This window comes from Gigantopelta aegis, chromosome 6 (genome assembly GCF_016097555.1).
Source record: "Gigantopelta aegis isolate Gae_Host chromosome 6, Gae_host_genome, whole genome shotgun sequence".
Classification (NCBI taxonomy): domain Eukaryota; kingdom Metazoa; phylum Mollusca; class Gastropoda; order Neomphalida; family Peltospiridae; genus Gigantopelta; species Gigantopelta aegis.
In genome coordinates, this window is record NC_054704.1 from 45,254,352 (window position 1) to 45,274,391 (window position 20,040).

General features: G+C 36.5%; 1 protein-coding gene across 1 annotated transcript in view; it reads right to left on the reverse strand.

The window, feature by feature from the left end:
- Window positions 1-20,040, reverse strand: part of LOC121373951 (sushi, von Willebrand factor type A, EGF and pentraxin domain-containing protein 1-like) — a 47,757-nt gene that overhangs the window by 18,564 nt on the left and 9,153 nt on the right. The window contains exons 2-7 of the mRNA XM_041500799.1: window positions 12,668-12,796; window positions 11,460-11,561; window positions 10,036-10,233; window positions 8,665-8,850; window positions 6,308-6,502; window positions 740-931 (exon numbers count right to left, since the gene is read on the reverse strand). Of these exons, the coding sequence (XP_041356733.1) occupies window positions 740-931; window positions 6,308-6,502; window positions 8,665-8,850; window positions 10,036-10,233; window positions 11,460-11,561; window positions 12,668-12,796 (1,002 nt within the window). The remainder of the gene's footprint in view (window positions 1-739; window positions 932-6,307; window positions 6,503-8,664; window positions 8,851-10,035; window positions 10,234-11,459; window positions 11,562-12,667; window positions 12,797-20,040) is intronic.

Genomic DNA, 20,040 nt, shown 5'->3' on the forward strand with positions numbered 1-20,040 from the left:
TTGCCCATTTCAATGTAATAGACTCGTGTTTCACTCTGTTGTAACTTTGTTCGATGGAGATGCATGCTTGTAGATTAACTAAATTTGGTGTCCATTTTTACGTGTTGAAACTAGAGACTGCGCCTTTAATAAACAATGAACCACGCCTGTTGTAACGGGTGTAGGTAGCAAGATAAATAGATTATTAGTTGTATGTGTTCATACCTGCACTGTATTTTACCGATCTGTTATTTGGTACCTGCATAAAAACGAATGCCGCTTCCGTTTTGCATTGTCTTACTGAATTTGCAATGACGGAGCAACGTATCGAACTCTTCTTAGAACATAAAGTGAAATTAATCGATGAGTTTCATCAAATCCTCTGTGTAAACAGAAATATTTAGCTTTGAAATTTAGGATCGGAAGACAGACAGTATCAGATAGAGTAAAATGAGTTGACGATTACCGGCAATTGTATGAGTGCCCGCTGGCGTAATAATTTACCATTATTCCTAGTTACTACTGGATATATTTTGTTTGTTTGATTATTACGAATACATCTCACTTTTATCAAAAAAATATAGTTAACCCCCCCCAAAAAAAAAATTAAAAAAATTAATAACAATAAAAAAAAAAAAAAAAAAAAAATGGATATAAGGTGAAATATCTGATATTTATTGTGCACGAGTCTGGTCATCGACCATCAAACGTAGAGAACAAGAGAACGATATCAGTGTACTCATCAACAACCTGTCCGTACCTTGACACACAGGAGGGTCTCCAAACAGCGGGTGAGAGACCCATGACCTGGACTCGTTACACGTCGTCTGGCCGATGTCGCCCGATACTCGTCTAAAGCCGACATCACACAGGTAGTGTACGGTGTCGCCCGCAAACCCGACAGGGGAGGACGGTGTGGCATGAACAACACTCGGCGCCGATCCGCAACTGGCTGAAAATATAAATACAATTAGTTATTTCGTGTGTTATGATTACGACACACTACAGCAGCAGCCAAAATAAATAAATAAAATAATAAACAAACAAAAATGATAATCTTAATATTCATAACACATGAATATATAAAATAAAATAAAATAAAAATTTGCACAAATGTCTTTATACATGTATATAAACTCGGCCGTGGGTATCTTTGTGAAAGTATGTGCTTGCGTGTGTGTGTGTGTGTGTGTGTGTGTGTGTGTGTGTGTGTGTGTGTGCGCGCGTGTGTGTGACACACACATGATAATGTCCATGTTGTACGTAGGCTAAACCATGTGAGTTGAGACAGTAAATCAATAACAAAAGGTCTTCCGCAAAACAAAAAAGTTTCTCCTACAGATCAGGTCAGGTCAGGTCATAGGGCTTTACGTGCACATTCAAAGCAAGCTGTTGTAGCGCACGCCTGTCCTGGGCAGGAAAGATGGGGGTGGGAAGGAGGAGGGACCGTCTGCACTGGCAGGTGCAAGGGAGCATCAGCAGCCCGACTATGGTCGGTAACAGCCGGGGGGTAATGATGCTATGGAATTTTTTAAGGAGCAAAATGTTTTTGGAAATTTGGCGCAATTTTGAGCGGTCGGTCAAAAAAGAAAGATCAAGAGCCAACATAGGTTTTGATTTTAGTGAGTCGAGAGTAGCTCGTTAATTAGACCTATTACCCTACCCTTAACGGGCACCTTTTATAGTTTTGTGAAGTGGTCCTAATTACAGCTCTGGTGTTAGCGAAAGAAACATACATTAAAAAGTATACACAAATATTTAAGTATTTAATATGAACACCACTGAAATATGCATGTAAAGATAAATACCAATAATATCTTTTGACCCTTAAAGGGACATTCCTGAGTTTGCTGCAATTTTTAAGATGTTATCGACTAACAGAGACTTTTTAACGAATGTAATTACATATCAAATATATTTTTCTGCATAAAATATTAGTGGCTGTATATTAAACATGTTTCTGATCGTTCTAATATTTGTACTAGGTTAAATTTCATTTCATTTCCTAAAATATCTTTTTTTCTTACGTACGAATTTATTTGAAGACAAGATCTAGTTTGGGCTTCTTACAAATATTAAGACGACCAGAAACACATTGAATATACAGACACTGATGTCCTAAACAAGAAGATATATTTAATATGAAAGTTTAATCGTAGAAATGTTTTATTAGTCGTAAACATCTTACAATGCAGCAAACTCAGGAATGTCCCTTTAATAATTTTTGTTCAGTATATTATAGAGATATGACACAACTTTTTGTTTAAAGTGTAACATGCTCGTGAACAGGTACATAACTAGTAACTAAATAGTTGTACGATAATATATTCACGGCATCCCAATCCTGACTGTAGATTATCACTGTAGTTGAGAAAGCAAGTTAGATACTTTTTTTTTAAAACAACGAGTCGCGAATATAGTATTCTATTTATCACCAGCCTACAATTATCGTGGCATTTCTTGGCATCTGGTGAAAATTTAAACATTTTCAACGCCATAACCGAATTTTACCAGCATATGAATACATCAGTTAACATATCTGAAGTTTTCTTCCGCGAACTTACAAGTAACTCATCCTTGTGGCTAAACCATAAATATACGAAGAAAAAAAAGAGAAAAAAAAACAAATATTTTTCCAACGAAAGTGCGTTTCATAAAATATTTTGAAAATAGTCCGAATATATCGATAGATGTAAATAAAGTTATAACAGAAACGATGTCAACAAGGACCACGGAAACGTTGTTTTTTGTTTGTTTTATTTATTTGACCGCATCATCGATTGCGTGTAATAGTGATTGTTTTCAAGTATGGCGATGTCACATACTTTAGACTACTTGTTGGTCGAACTATTATCGATGTTATAAAACAATCTATGTTAATACTGCCTCCACAATATTTTTAGTATGTTGCTAAGTAGTGGAATTAATCAATTCTAATCGAGTCTCCACTACTGAAGACGATAAAACCGTAAAACATGGTCAATGCCGTATCCCTGCACGATACAGAGTCGAATGGGTGTTTGGCAAAATAGTGGTTGATTGCACGAATCTCTATCTAATGCCTTGTCTATAAGAGGACAGCCATTCCCGAGGTGCTCCTTTACTGGAAATTCATCCCTGTTGCACCGGCAAAAGGAGGACTGCCACTCCCAAACTAGTTTAGTAAATACTCTGTTGCGTCTGAGCATGCTTGGGCCGGTCCAAGTCATTGACATGGCCACAGACCACAATTAATTTCGCTATATGTTTCCATATAGCCTTAGTGGCTATAACATTTTTAATAAAGGGACATTCCTGAGTTTGCTGCAACCTTTAAGGTGTTATCGACTAAAAGAGCCTTTTTAACGATTGTAATTAAACATCAAATATATTTTTCTGCATAAAATATTAGTGGCTGTATATTAAACGTATTTCTGATCGTTGTAATATTTTTTACTAGGTTAAATTTCATTTTATTTCCTAAAATATGATTTTTTCGTACGTACGAAATTATTTGAAAACAGCATCCAGTTTGGGCTCTTTACAAATATTAAGACGACAAGAAACACATTGAATGTACAGACACTGATATTCTAAACAAGAAAATATATTTAATATGCAAGTTTAATCGTAGAAATATTGTATTAGTCGGAAACATCTTACAATGCAGCAAACTCAGGAATGTCCCTTTAATATCAGCAGACCCGTGGATTTTTGTAAGTACCTTTGCCTGCCTGGGGGACACATACCATGAAAAGGAAAACCCCTGTTGTCCAGCTCTTTCTCCCAGCATATTGGTTTAAACAAACACGCTCTCTAAACCTGGTCGGAGTACACCTATTTTACACAAAAAGCACTAAATTTGCATGGGCCAGAATTACCACAAACAAGTCTTCAATGTCAACAAGTTACACATGTTTACAAACTACATGCTCTCCCCTGTCAACTTCAGTCAAATAGTTGCCGCTTCATAGCTGTCTACCATGAAATAATCACAGTCAAACAACAGACTACTTGCGCGGACAAATTTCCGGATTTTGGACAACCAAATTGGAAGATAACTGTAATCTGAGGCCACATCTCCGAGGAATGGTGCTGATTCTGAAAGCGGGACGCAGCCCAGTCGTGAAGCACTCGTCTGATGCGCAGTCGGCCTGGGATCGATCACCGTCGGTGGACCCATTTGGGCTATTTCTCGTTCCGGCAAGTGCACCACGACTGGTATATCAAAAACCGTGGAATGTTCTACCCTGTCTGTGGGATGGCGCATATAAAAGATGGATAAATGTAGTGGGTTTCCTCTCTAAGACTATATGTCAAAATTGCCAAATGTTTAACATCCAATAGCCGATGATTAATAAATCAATGTACTCTAGTGGTGTTAAACAAAACAAACTTTGGTGCTGATTTCACGATAGAGCGTTTCTGCTAATGGCTGCATGATGATGCCCTACATAACAACTGTTTTATTAATGAAGGCAAACCAGGTTTTGTTAATATCTCACGATATATGGATTAAGTCGTTATATTTTATGGTTTCAATAATTTGTAACATTTGAAGTAAGTATCGTGTAATTCATTTAAGAATTGAACGTTATATTTTTGACGTTCATGCGATGATAAACACCAAAACCGTTTTACACACTGTATGAATGGCGTAGCGCGTTAGCGCGAAGCCGTTCATACATAAGTTCATATAACGTTCAATTCTTATAATTCCAAATGCATTAAAATTGCCATTATACAAAACTATATCAAAAAACCCAATCGAATTCTATTCCACAATGATTTACAACCGTATCAATACACAAATAAGGGAATTCCCTTAGAAAGTTACATTCGTTTTTTTCCGTCAAATCTCCGATTCATTATAATGATTTACATAAGGTTTATAAATTTTATTTAAAGTTGAATTAGTGAAAAGTGAATGTGAACACTGACTTAAAAGGGATAAAGTGGTTTCAGTGTGTGTGTGTGTGTGTGTGTGGATTTCAGAGGAAGTTTGTGATTGTGTGATATTATTCTCGGAAAGGACAGGTCGCGTAATTGTGCGCGAAGGCGTATGTGTTTTCGCGCGTGTAAGTTGTCGATTTTGGTGTTTTTGTCAAATGTGACAGAGCTGCGCTCATGTCTCTCTTTGTGAGCATTCTCTGCTATAACTTCTAATAGAAGCTTCGTTTTTTGTGGCCTGTCACATACATTATGTATCTCAGATCAAACCGGAGTCGTTTAAAGCCTGAATTGTCAGTGCAGATGATATTGGGATAAAAATAGAAACGATGGAATCCTCGGGGATACCGTTGTTGACGTAATTGATAAAAAGTAGTTACGGTAATAACATTCTGTTTGTATTTGTTTACCGAAAAAGTGCAGTTTTCGCGTTCATGGAAGAATGAAAGTTGGTTTTTTAGATCACGTGATAGCGTTTTAACCAGTCCAGACGCCTATGACAAAACAGTAATTATAAAATGGAATTATATCGACATAACAGTCTTGGCACTGTAAAATAGATACAACCCCAGGAACATTATGAATGAAAAAGGAGTACCAACGAATTACGTCAAACCATTGTGTTGACCAATCTCGTTAGCCCTTATATGAAGCCGTGTGAAATGTTATTACACTGTGATCTCTATATACACACACACACACACACACACACACACACACACACACACACACAGAGATATGTTATTACCAGTGTTTTTCGGTATCGTCAATTTCATATATTAGTAATAAAACTTGTATTATGCGAGCCTTTCCTAATATATGATATTGACGATACCGAAACACACGAGGGTAATAATCTCTTTATCATATAATCTCAAGCTTAATACAACGTGTTTTTGTAAACTGTACACGCAACTTTAATTTCAGTCCGCCATTACTAGATATTCAAATGACGTAAGAATATATGGCGCAGTGTCTTTTTGATCGAAATGACGTCAAACTGGAATGACGTCATTTTGGATATCCTTACATCAAAATAAACGAGTGCATAACGTTTTTTGTTTTCTGAACGCTGGACAGCATTCAGTGTAAAATTGCTGTTGAAATTGTTTTATTTGATGACTATGAATGCATACGTTAATTATGCAGTGTCACCTTAGTATGTTTACTAGTGCCGTGATCTCGATTAATTTACATCTAATTTGCAAAGTTATCAAATTCTTAAAGTATGTGGTCTGAAAAATATCACATATTTTGATTGCACTGAAAATGTAAGATATTATATATATATATATGAAATGAGATAATGAAAATAATGAGATAGTCAACAATTTTTATCAAACGGTTTTGTGCTAACAATCCCGCGGTCTTTACCTGACTTATATTACAATTATTTTACCTTTACAGACTGGTAACTCTCCGAGCGTTGAATCTGGCACCCACTGCCCAGTAGAGTTGCATAATTGCTTCCCGATATTTCCCGAAGATATTTCGTATCCGACATCACACGAATAATAAATTACATCCCCATATATTCCACTGGTCTTGTTTGGAGTAGCATTCGAGACGGAATCTGGTGCAGCACACGTAACAACTGGATGGGAAATGAATACATTAATATATTTATTTATATATTCATTTGCACTCTGGTTTGCGTTATGTATGCCAATTACAAAATATAGTGATATGACGCACAAAAAGGATCAACAAAATTTAATTGCTACAGAGTTTCAACGGAATATTCTATTTGAATTTTGCAAGAGGTTGATACTTATTGCCAATGCAAAATGCATCAAAACAAAAGGAAATCTTCAGTTTAGGGGAGAGGGAGCACCTTGAAATGGCAATACTTTTATTGCTAGTCGTACATAGACTAAGCTCTTTATTCTCATAGACTTATCTAAGCACTTTATTATCATAGACTTATCTAAACTCTTTATTCCCATAGACTATCTAAGCTCTTTATTCTCATCTAAGCTCTTTATTCTCATAGACTTATCTAAACTCTTTATTCTCATGGACTATCTAAGCTCTTTATTCTCACAGACTTATCTAAACTCTTTATTCTCATAGACTATCTAAACTCTTTATTCTCACAGACTATCTAAGCTCTTTATTCTCACAGACTATCTAAACTCTTTATTCTCACAGACTATCTAAACTCTTTATTCTCACAGACTATTTAACCTCTTTATTCTCACAGACTATCTAAACTCTTTATTCTCACAGACTATCTAAACTCTTTATTCTCACAGACTATCTAACCTCTTTATTCTTATAGACTATCTAAGCTCTTTATTCTCACAGACTATCTAACCTCTTTATTCTCACGGACTATCTAAGCTCTTTATTCTCATAGACTATCTAAGCTCTTTATTCTCACAGACTATCTAAACTCTTTATTCTCACAGACTATCTAACCTCTTTATTCTTATAGACTATCTAAGCTCTTTATTCTCACATAGACTATCTAAGCTCTTTATTCTCACAGACTATTTAAGCTCTTTATTCTCATAGACTATCTAAACTCTTTATTCTCACAGACTATCTAAGCTCTTTATTCTCATAGACTATCTAACCTCTTTATTCTTATAGACTATCTAAGCTCTTTATTCTCACAGACTATTTAAGCTCTTTATTCTCATAGACTATCTAAACTCTTTATTCTCATATACCAACTAAGCTTTGTATTTGCATAGACCATGAAAGCTCTTTATTATCATTGACTTATCTAAGCTCTTTATTATCATTGACTTATCTAAACTCTTTATTATCATTGACTTATCCAAGCTCTTTATTATCATAGACCATCTAAGTTCTCATATACTTGTCTAACTTCTTTATTCACATAGACTGTGTACGATCTATATTCTCATAATTTTAACATTTTGTTTGTGGAGGCTGGACGAGAAATAAGAGTTTTTATCATTGATTAATAAATTGACATTATGATGGTTGATGGCTTTCTTAAGAACAATTGCCACAGCAGTCCATAGTACCTAATTGATCAATGTGATTTTGCTGTGATGTTTCCGTTCTTTCAAATGAACAAGCTCATTTATTTACAGTATGAAGAACAACACCATTAAACAATAATAATAATAATTAATGTGTACTAGCGTTCCAAATTTGTGCACAAAAAAGTAAACATTCAATTGGTTCTCATTTATGCACTTAACTTCATAAATGAATCGGCTGATTTATCCACAATATAAAGAAAAACAACATTAAACCATAATAATAATAAATGGGTACTAGCGTTCCAAATATGTGCACAAAAAAGTCAGATGTTTTGGATTCAACATCCTTTGAGCTCTGTTTTGTTCATCTTTAGATTTGTCACACTATGCTTGAGATTGACATACATATGTCACACCCCAGGCATGCGAGAAGTCATAACATTGTTAAAACTTCCTTCCCACTTTGTCTTGTGAAGAAATAGGGTTTTGAATGCGTTTGTGATTTCGTTGTTCACATTTGCCGCCGAATACCAAACCCACAACCATCTCGCTATACAATAACCGTATCACACCACCAGTGTGCAGCACACTTGCAATTAAGTTTTCACTCATCACGCTTCTTGACAGGTTTGTATGCAATATAATTTTGTAAAGGCATGTTTTATTTATCCCATGAGCCTGTTAATGTTTTGTGCTTAAATATAGTATTCATAAATGTCAGAATAACATACATAATTGTCTTGCGGAACCTTTAATAAATAATTATCGATAGAAAAAATTGACAAGAATAACGAACGTTGACAGGATGGTAGAGTTCCGACTTGAACCCAGTCTCCCGTGGCGTTACAGTTGTGGAAACCGGTGTTGGCCGCGGGATCCACGTGACCATAATTACACGTGTATGTGACCGTATCGCCGTACACTCCTGTCGTCTGCGATTGTGACGTCCTGGGTACAACCGGTGACGTACCGCAGCTTATAACTGTCAAAGAAATATTTTAAAGTAGCATGGTCTCATAACAAATATATGGAATTTCTGTTTACAAGTTTGTTTCTTGCTTCAGTTAATAATTCCTTCACATCCTAATCTAGTGAAGTGGAATACATTTTTTTCGTCGTATAATCACTTACTAGGACGTAGCCAGAGAGGAAAAAAGCGTCGAGAAAAACCCAGACCTGTAAAATAAATCTGGGTAAATGCCAGACGAGGCAAGCGCCTCGTCTGCCTCATGCTGGCTACTCCATTGACTTAAATTCATCCGGCATTCAACGACCCGAACACCCAATAGCCGATGTAATTGTGGTGCTGGGGTGTTGTTAAACACAACACAAAATGTTCACATCTGAAATAGAGACGAGTAAATGATCGTGATCATTTCAAGTGTACTGCATTGACTGTCACACATACTGACATTTCACTGGATAGTATTTTTAGCAGGCAGTTGCAAAATCCCAGTACCACCATAATACTGTCATTAGCTTCTTCGGATAAAATGACAGCTAAGAACACACTAAATCTAAAGAGATTAATATTCTTAAACAAGAATGTTTTATACAGAAGTACAGTACAATGTTTTTGATAGACTTTAATCAAGATAATACTGGGGAAGTAAACAAGAACAACAACAACAACAACAACAACCCAAAAGGCCAACAAAATAACTTTTATAGAACTCCATCCACACACAGAACCCCCCCCCCCCACCTAAAAAAAACAACTAAAAAACAAAACAAAACACCCCCCCCCCAAACAAAAACAAAAACAAAACAAACAAAAAACCAAAAAAGAAGAACATTCCAAAACTGTAGAACCCCCCCCACACACACACACACACACAAAAACAAACTAAAACAACTAAGAAAATTCAATCCCTTAAAAATACCCACTCCCCCAAACAGAGCCCACTTAGATAGCGAATAAATATAAATATATGCGTAACAAGGAACACAATGCAATATCGTGGCACGATCTAGGACTAAACTATTGTATCGTCATTAAAAAGAAGAAATACGCAATATACCTCAGTGCCAAGGTAATAATATATTGGACACCAAACAGCCGTAGGTTAAAATGTTGTTGAGTATATTTACCGTTGTCGTTTATCGTTGTCGTGGTATGCTGCTGCTGTTATTATTATTATTATTATTATTATTATTATGCACTTACTACTACAGTTGGGTGGGACGCCTTCGGTCGGGTGCAGAAGCCAAGTCCCCTTCTCTGTACATAACCGGTGACCGGTAAAACCGTTACTGTCATCTTCGTAACCGATGTCACAAGAATACGTGATCTTGTCCATATAAAAGTTGGTGGATGATGAAGGCACTGCATTCGGAACGACTTCCGGAGGAGCACACACGACGGCTGAAGGAACAGAGCAGAAAGATGTAAATGTAATTAAATGGTTGAATAAAAGTCTATAATGGATTACAAATACATACCACCCACAGCCCCATCCCCACCCCCCACCCACCCACCCCCCAAAAAAATAAAATAAAAGAAGACCCCCCACAAAAAAAAACCCCAACAACAACAACAACAACAACCCTCTAGTACCGTACATATTTGTCCACAGAATTACATTAAATATAACAATACTTTAAAAAATACTATTAAAATGAATATAGACTTCGAAATTCGCGACGGCAATCAGTCGTACGGTCATAAATAGCTGTTGTACAACTGAACTGCTATTGCATTTTTATCGTTTGTTATTACTTATATACTGATAATACGCAATTTTCAAAAATGGTCTAATCGTGTGTTTTTATGACTATCAGGATCTGACATATTCTGGCATAAACTGACATTGAACTCTGGAACTGTTGTTTCCATACTGCAACCTAATATAATGTACACCTCATAGGGCAAATATATTGCATAAAATTATTGGCCCGGCAGCAGAGGCAATTTTTGACCTAATCCCAAATTGTCGATTATAGGTGGGGTTTTTTGTTGTTGATATTATTTGTCTTTGGGGCATGTATAATAATATCCAGGAGTGTGTAGAGTTGTCAACCCTTGTGCAATTTAAAATATTAAGATGGCCGCCATGAGATCTGAAAATCAATGGAAAATGGAATTAGTTTTCCTTTTGTAGAAATCATTAATATAATATTCAATATGGTCGCCAAGGAATGTGAAAATCAACAAAGTGCTATATCTCCGTAATCAGATATGATAAAAAATATGAATTATATGTATTTATATATGTTTTAAAAGAAACGAATTTAATTAAACAATTATTTGAATCACAAGTAATATCCGCATATCTCTATCAGATGTCACAGTTGCCACATTGTTTACTATAGCATGCATGGTCAGTCAGTCTGAGACATAATTCCGTCATAAAATGTGGTAATCAAAAGTTGGTGGAGTATTGGCATGTGCACTAAAGCTTGCCTCTTTTCCTCCCACTGACAAAGCCTTTGGTTAAAATATTCCCTATGCCAATCCTCAGGTGGCTCTTTGTCTGCCATTTTGGTTATGGCATACGAGGTTTAAGCACGCGTCATATGGTTTAGATTGGACCCCCTGTAGTGGCGTTGTGAAAGAAAAACAAACTTTTAGGTTGTTGTTTTTTTACTTACTGGATCTGTAGTTGCACGTCGCCTGGCAGTATGATGAGATTCCTGGACACGAACTTGCTGCAAACTGACAAAAACAGTCGCCATCCCCTGGAGTCGGATGATCTACGATTTAAAAAAAAAGAGAAAAAGAAAAGAAATAAAAATAAAAACAAAAACGAAAGATAGAAATACCAATACAGACATATAATTTAGGTTTGGTTTGAAATTACAATTGACAGCCTATTCCGAGACTTAACTGGATTAAGATCAAAGGTAATTTTAGGGCAGACGACAGCGCATTTATCCTTAAAGGGACTGTCCCTTTCACTCGTTAGATACATTTTGAAACAACTCGTAAGATAAATGGTATCTAACGCCACTCATGCATTGCTCTGTATTTATAGTGTTACAAATTTTGTCGAATTTACCTAATATGGATAAGCACAGGCAATCGCATACGGAGACACATACATGCAATCTACTTAACCTATTTGCATAAAAGTGGTTTTTATGCATTACGGGTTTAACACACGCCGTAAATATGCTTACATGCCTAACCGGAATATGTCAATAATTTGCAAAATGGACTGTATACGATAACGTTTCTGGTGTTAAAAAACTATTAAAGGGACATTCCTGAGTTTGCTGCATTGTAAGATGTTTCCGACTAATAAAATAGTTGTACGATTAAACTTGCATATTAAATATATTTCTTGTTTAGAATCTCAGTGTCTGTATATTCAATGTACAAAAAAAACAATATTTTAGGAAATAAGATGAAATTTAACCTAATACAAATACTAGAACGATCAGAAACACGTTTAATATGCAGCCACTAATATTTTATGCAGAAAAATATATTTGATATGTAATTACAATCGTTAAAAAGTCTCCGTTAGTCGATAACATCTTAAAAAGTGCAGCAAACTCAGGAACGTCCCTTTAAAAAAACTACACACACCCCCCATCCCCTCCAAAAAAAGGAAGAAAAAAAGAAGAAGACTTGCGAATGGCAGTCCCTCTCCAAGCGGATTAAGAAGTATGCATCGTCCTGTCGAGTGGCAGACCACTTGTAGATAAAGCACATGACAGTGGGTTTCATTTTAAGGTAGCAGTAAGGATCTTGTTAAAAATAAATCCTTTCAAATCACTTGTACAAATATACGATTTTTGATTCGGCTAGCTGTTTTATCGTTCAGATTTATGAATGTAAATATGTGTATACTCACTGGGGCACCCGTTCGTACTGTGACAAGTATTAATACACCGGCAATTCATCGTTGAGTTCCAGTAGCAGCCACCATCTGCAGCGCTGGGGAGACACACTGAAGGGGGGTCAATGTCAGTACACGGCGAACCTAGAGAAAGACAACAGTAGCTGATGGTCAAGTTGCCTCACGTTTAAAAATAAAATATAACAGTATAACAAACAAGTCTTATAGAAATAGTTTCAGTTACGTGTTTACTCTGGGGCTGTCATAAGCAATATCACAGAGAGAGAAAGAGAGAGAGAGAGAGAGAGAGAGAGAGAGAGAGAGAGAGAGAGAGAGAGAGAGAGAGAGAGAGAGAGAGAGAGAGAGAGAGAGAGAGAGAGGGCGATGCAGACAGAAATAGATAGAGGAGAGACAGACAATCAGAGGAATAGGGATTGTGAAAATAGAAAACATATTCCGTAACATTCCTAGATAGCATTTTTGTTCAATAAATTCACAAGATATTTATTTAGTTATTGAGGCCATATGACCAAGATAACAACTTTTAAAACAAATGAATCGTGTGCTACTTGTGTACAAATTGCAATACATATTCAATTTAAACTGGCAGGTTTATGTTTAGAAACAAGGCCATTCCTTTAATACACTTATATTTTGGGTGGAAATCAATAAATATTTCTCTGGAAGGATTTCTATAAAGTATTCTGGTATGAGATATTTCCTGCTCAAAGAATAATATGGACATACTTGTCACGGGGATGCTATAATACCCGTAGCTGAATAAAACACGATTGTCCAAATATCTCTCCTAACTGTATATCTATTAGATCTCTCTGTAACGGGCGGTTATACCCTAATGTGGCTCGTCTCTAGGTATGATCAGAGATACGATCTTGTATAAAGTATATGTTATTATAGCACGTTCAGTTCACTAGAAAACGCAACAAAACACAATGCACTTTGGAATCTGTATTAACCTACGCTGACAAATGTACTGCCGCCGTAGTTAATTAATAACAACAATAATAACAACCCAGAACTGATCACTTAATTAGTTAATCTCTAGGTGTCTAGTTTACACAATATGCTAATCACTTCACCGTGACACAACACCCACACGTGTGATAATTGAGAAACGCTAACACACACGTGCGATAATGGAGAAACGCTTACACACACACACGTGCGATAGTGGAGAAACGCTTCGTGGGGAACTTAATTAATAAAGGAATTACAACACTATTCCTAACTGGTTAATTTTTAATTAACCCTAACTACTCATTCAATAACCTTGTAATACAGAATTAATACTGGTACCTATCACAATAAAGACAATAACCTACAGTTTACCTAGGTCCTCTAGGATGACTGGCTAAGCTTTATATATAATTATTTAGGACAGTGAGCCTACAGATTACTGCGTCAGATGACCGGCAGCACCGTCTAAATAATATTGGTATAATACAGTATTAAAATATTTAAAGTCACATCAATCACATCAAGGTTATACACACAGCAGAAAATATATATTTACCAAAGTCCCGTCTGAACTAATATAGATCTTTTAGTGGACGGACAGCGATACCCGGGAGCCTTCCTATCGTTTCTCATCGATATATCTAAAATCCTAGCTATTTATTCAAAACTCTCGGAGACAGCGAATATCGCCTGTCGCCTGTTGGTACAAGGCGGTACCTCACGTATCATGTAGATTTTCCTCAACCACCACGCCGGCATATTTTTCTCTATCGTCAGACTGGCTGTATTTCCCCTGCCATAAACAACACTCATATTACGTAACTATACATATGTATTAGAAAACATACGTTAAAACGTAAAAGTTGCCCATCTAAGTGCATTTCTTACGGCCTTCTAAAACAATTAATATCGCCACAGGCGAAAAGAAATTAAGAGCATGTACCGTCACAATCCTAAAAGAAAATGATCTTCATCTTCCACTTGATTGAGATTACACTTTATACTCGTCACTTCTTTCTATTACCCGACGTCATATAACCGTAAACAAAATGTGTTGAGTGTGTCGTTAAGTAAAACATATCCTTCCTTCCTTCTTTCTAGTACTGGATTATATCTGCTTTTATGTACTTTTAATTGATGTGACAAACACCTAATTTTCAAAACAAATTCTCAAGAGATCCTTATATTGTGACAAATATAATATGTACTTTTCTGTTTCTAAAAGAGATTTATAAGAAGAATAAAATTGGTAAAAATAATTGGGTATCACATGTAAGAACACTATTGTTTCAAGCAGGGTTTCCTTATGTTTGGATTGCTTAATAATGTGGCACTATAAAGTTATTTATGTCCAGGGGCCTAATTCACAAAGGTCTCTTAGGCTCTGCTAGACAACAAAGCATCCTCTTTGCAAGTCTTTTTGCACTGCACTGCGATATCGCAAAGTTGCGAGAGTTTAGTGAATTAGGCCCAAGCTTTGTACAGACATGTAAAGACATTCAGTTTTAACGCTGACATGATAAAATTAATTCTTCTTATTTTTCGAAGGCATATTCATGTATCTTCGATAACAACTAAATCATGTATATTTACCATAAATGTTTGTAAACAAAATGATAAAGATTATAGTCTTAGTGCCTTAGTCTTAGCTAAGACCTAAACTGTAAAACAACGTTACTGGAATCATTTCATTCATTTTCATTTATATTGTACTTATAGCCAATTCTTATAGATCCAGCACATTATCACGGTCGCCTAGCTCAGCTATCTAGCAAATAGGTCTCAGTAGCACAAAGACTGATGGCCAATAGTTAGTGATAGAGAAGTCGGTATGCTGACCTCACCGGTCCTCAAGGAGTCTTGGAAGCTTTTGGCTGAAATCGGTTTCCATAGGTACACATATCTTAAACATAACGTCACCGACACTGGTAACCAAAGTTGTTCTGTGTTTGTTTGTCTACATTCACGGTGTGATATTTATGTAATTGATTTTATCAGAAAGAGGCCTCGTTGTGTGTTTATTTGTCTACATACTGTGAGATATTTAAGTAATTTTATCAGAAAGAGGCCTCATTGTATGTTTATTTGTCTACATTAACTGCGCGATATTTAAGTAATTTTATCAGAAAGAGGCCTCGTTGTGTGTTTATTTGTCTACAAACTGTGCGATATTTAAGTAATTTTATCAGAAAGAGGCCCTGTTCTGTATTTATTTGTCTACATTCACTGTGCGATATTTAATTGATTTTATCAGAAAGAGGCCTCGTTCCGTGTTTATTTCTCTACATTCACTGTGCGATATTTAAGTAATTTTATCAGAAAGAGGCCTCGTTGTCTGTTTATTTGTCCACATACTGTGAGATATTTAAGTAATTTTATCAGAAAGAGGCCTCGTGTGTTTATTTGTCTAAAAACTGTGCGATATTTAAGCAATTTTATCAGAAAGAGGCCTCGTACTGTGTTTATTTGTCTACATTCATTGCGCGATATTTAAGTAATTTTATCAGAAAGAGGCCCCGTTCTGTGTTTATTTGTCTACATTCACTGTGCGATATTTAATTGATTTTATCAGAAAGAGGCCTGGTTCTGTGTTTATTTGTCTACATTCACTGTGCGATATTTAAGTAATTTTATGAGAAAGAGGCCTCGTTGTCTGTTTATTTGTCCACATACTGTGAGATATTTAAGTAATTTTATCAGAAAGAGGCCTCGTTTTGTGTTTATTTGTCTACAAACTGTGCGATATTTAAGCAATTTTATCAGAAAGAGGCCTCGTACTGTGTTTATTTGTCTACACACTATGCGATATTTAAGTAATTTTATCAGAAAGAGGCCCCGTTCAGTGTTTATTTGTTTACATTCACTGCGCGATATTTATGTAATTTTATCAGAAAGAGGCATCGTTCTGTGTTTATTTATTATACCGGCCTCGATGGCGTCGTGGTCAAGCCATCGGTCTACAGGCTGGTAAGTACTGTGTTCGGATCCCAGTCGAGGCATGGGATTTTTAATCCAGATACCGACTCCAAACCCTGATTGAGTGCTCCGCAAGGCTCAATGGGTAGGTGTAAACCACTTGCACCGACCAGTGATCCATAATTGGTTCAACAATGGCCATGGTTTGTGCTATCCTGCCTGTGGTAAGTTGCCTGTCGTAAAAGAGTAGCCTATGTGGCGACAGCGGGTTTCCTCTAAAAAAACAGTGTCAGAATAACCATATGGAATTATATATATATATATATATATATATATATATATATATGTCTCTTTCTTATTTCTCTCTCTCTCTCTCTCTCTCTCTCTCTCTCTCTCTCTCTCTCTCTCTCTCTCTCTCTCTCTCTCTCTCTCTCTCTCTCTCTCTCTCTCTCTCTCTCTCTCTCCCTCCCTCCATGTGGATTATATTATTGATGCTGTGTTGCAATTGTCCTCATAGTTATAGATTTCGTTATTGTTTATGCGACACGCATGGCCATCGACAATTCCCTGGTCATATATCAATTAAGCAAGTCCGCCAAACTGAACATATTGTGGCATGTGCTTTTATTACATAATTTTACAGCCGGACGTCTGAAAATATTTCGGACTGTTGCTCTGTAGGTCTTTTTCGACGCAGTATTTCGATTAGCATTCATTATAATTGCTTTAATAATACATTATTTCTGCGTGTTTATTGTCTTGGGTTTTGGTTACTTTAGAACATGAAACGAGAGTGACAGGATAACAATTGCAGTCTGTCATGTCAAGGCAAAAGATAATACTCGACACGAAACATTTGGAGCGTGTATGATTTTTAGCTACACTCTTGGGGCCGATCAGCTTCACAGCTTCTTGATAAAACACCTATACCAAAAACCGGCCTCGATGGCGTCGTGGTTAGGCTATCGGTCTACAGGCTGGTAGGTACTGGGTTCGGATCCCAGTCGAGGCATGGGATTTTTAATCCAGATACCGACTCCAAACCCTGAGTGAGTGGTTCGCAAGGCTCATTGGGTAGGTGTAAACCACTTGCACCGACCAGTGATCCATAACTGGTTCAACAAAGGCCATGGTTTGTGCTATCCTGCCTGTGGGAAGAGCAAATAAAAGATCCCTTGCTGCTAATCGAAAGAATAGCCCATGTAGTGGCGACAACGGGTTTCCTCTCAAAATCTGTGTGGTCCTTAACCATATGTCTGACGCCATATAACCGTAAATAAAATGTGTTGAGTGCGTCGTTAAATAAAACATTTCTTTCTTTTCCTATACCAAAAAATAACCACCATCATAGCTTAAACAATATACATTCTCTGTCGTATATCTGACAACAAGTAAACAAGTTCCTTTTTCTTTTTTTAAATATCAAGATGAGCATGTTCAGATATTGAACCACTTACACTAATTTAATTATATCGTGCACTTAGATTTATTGTTTTTTTTGTTTTTACTTCCAAAAGCAATAACATCGTGGCGTGCTTACTATTGGTAATCTGGAAAACCGCCCCACCTTTTTATGACGCATCAAATATATTACTAAATAAAATATGTGTTTTTTTGGGTTTTTTTTTTTTGCTCTAATAAAATGCAGTTCAATAAAAACCCGGTTTTTATCTTGCCTTTGAGTGTATAATATTGTGCATAGTCTTATTATGTTTTTAGGTCAATATGTAAAAGTGTGTTGCAATTAAGAATCATTGATTAATTAGCTCGCTGGGTGTCCTACATGACTTTGCCATAAAATCGTTCTACCATGGATTGTCTACAACGTAAACATTATATAATGCCATATTCAGTGACATGTCGACGTGACCATACTATTGATCTTTATGGCAATGCGCCCACACACCTTTTTATTTTTATTTTTTACTGTTGCTGTAACACCGGGGTTTCTGCCAAGGGTAAAACGGGTATGGCGCCATACTGAAAATGTTGGCAGATTTTATTTTTCAAAGTTGACCTTTTGACAAAATTAATGACTCTTATCATTACTGTATGATTTTCGTAGCCCTAGCTCTAAACCTAACCGATTTTATTTCTTGGGGAGGCCCACCATACCCTTGTCGACTGCGTTTGCATTCAGCATACACATTGTAGATATTCAATTCCATAGTGCCATACCCAGACATTTCTGTCAGAAACCCTGTGCATTGCCTATTAATCGATGCATGTTCTACTTTCAACATGTCTCCTTCTTCAGAAATAATGAAATATATAATTTAAAGGGACATTCCAGAGTTTGTTGCATTGTAAGATGTTTCCGACTAATAAACTATTTCTACGATTAAACTTAAATATATTTTCTTGTTTAGAATATCAGTGTCTGTATATTCAATGTGTTTCTGGTCATCTTAATATTTGTAAGAAGCACAAACTGGATTTTGTCTTCAAATAATTTCGTACGTACGAAAACCAAAAATATTTTAGGAAATAAAATGAAAGTTAACCTAATACAAATATTAGAACGATCAGAAACACGTTTAATACAGAGCTACTAATATTTTATGCAGAAAAATATATTTGATATGTAATTACAATCGTTAAAACGTCTCTGTTAGTCGATAACCTTTTATGCATATGCTGGTTCAGCCTGTTGTGTCCAGTCCTTAGTCGGAAAATGATGGCCTGTTCCTGACGGGACAGCAGGTAATAATCATTGGTTTATTTGGGAGGTCTATAGAGATATTTAATATGGGATTTCATCTCTTCGTATGTCACTCAGTCATCATCCTCTTCTTTAGCTGCACCCAGTTTTGCCAGTCTGTCTGCGTTTTCATTTCCTGGTATGCCACAGTGAGCAGGGACTGCTGATAGGATGTAGGGCTTCTGAAAGTCTGTCAAGCTTGTTGTTTTCAAGAGCCTGGAGGGCAGAGAGAGCATCAGTCAGGAAGACGACATGTGAGCAGTTCTCCTCTCTAGTGCTGATGATGTGGGTTGCATGAATGAGAGCCTCAACCTCTGCTGCATAGTTTGTGCAGTGTTTCCCTGAAGGAAAATGTGCCTCCTCTCGGTAGCCACTAGGGTCCATGATGCATATTCCAGCCTCTTCGTTTTCCACTGCATTTATTGCAGATCCATCAGTATATATCTGTGTCCATGATGTCTCTGGGTAGTGTTCATTAATCATGGTCAGTGTCAGGGCTCGTTTGTATGGTTCACTGTGTTCCTCTCCAGGGGTGAGGTGTTTGACCACTGTGCAGATCTTTAAATTGTCCATTTGTGGTTCCCATGGTGGAATGCAACTGACAGTACTAACTTGATGGATTTTATCTGGGAATGATTTGCTGTGTTTATGAAAGCTAGTTCTTTTGAGTCTGTTGTAGGGATAGTCATTCATTATCTTGTTCATTGGGTGTTGTGGAAAAGATGTCAACTTAGTGGCTTGTATCATGAGCTTGGGGTCCCGGCGTTTGCTGAGGGGTACGATGCCAGTGAGC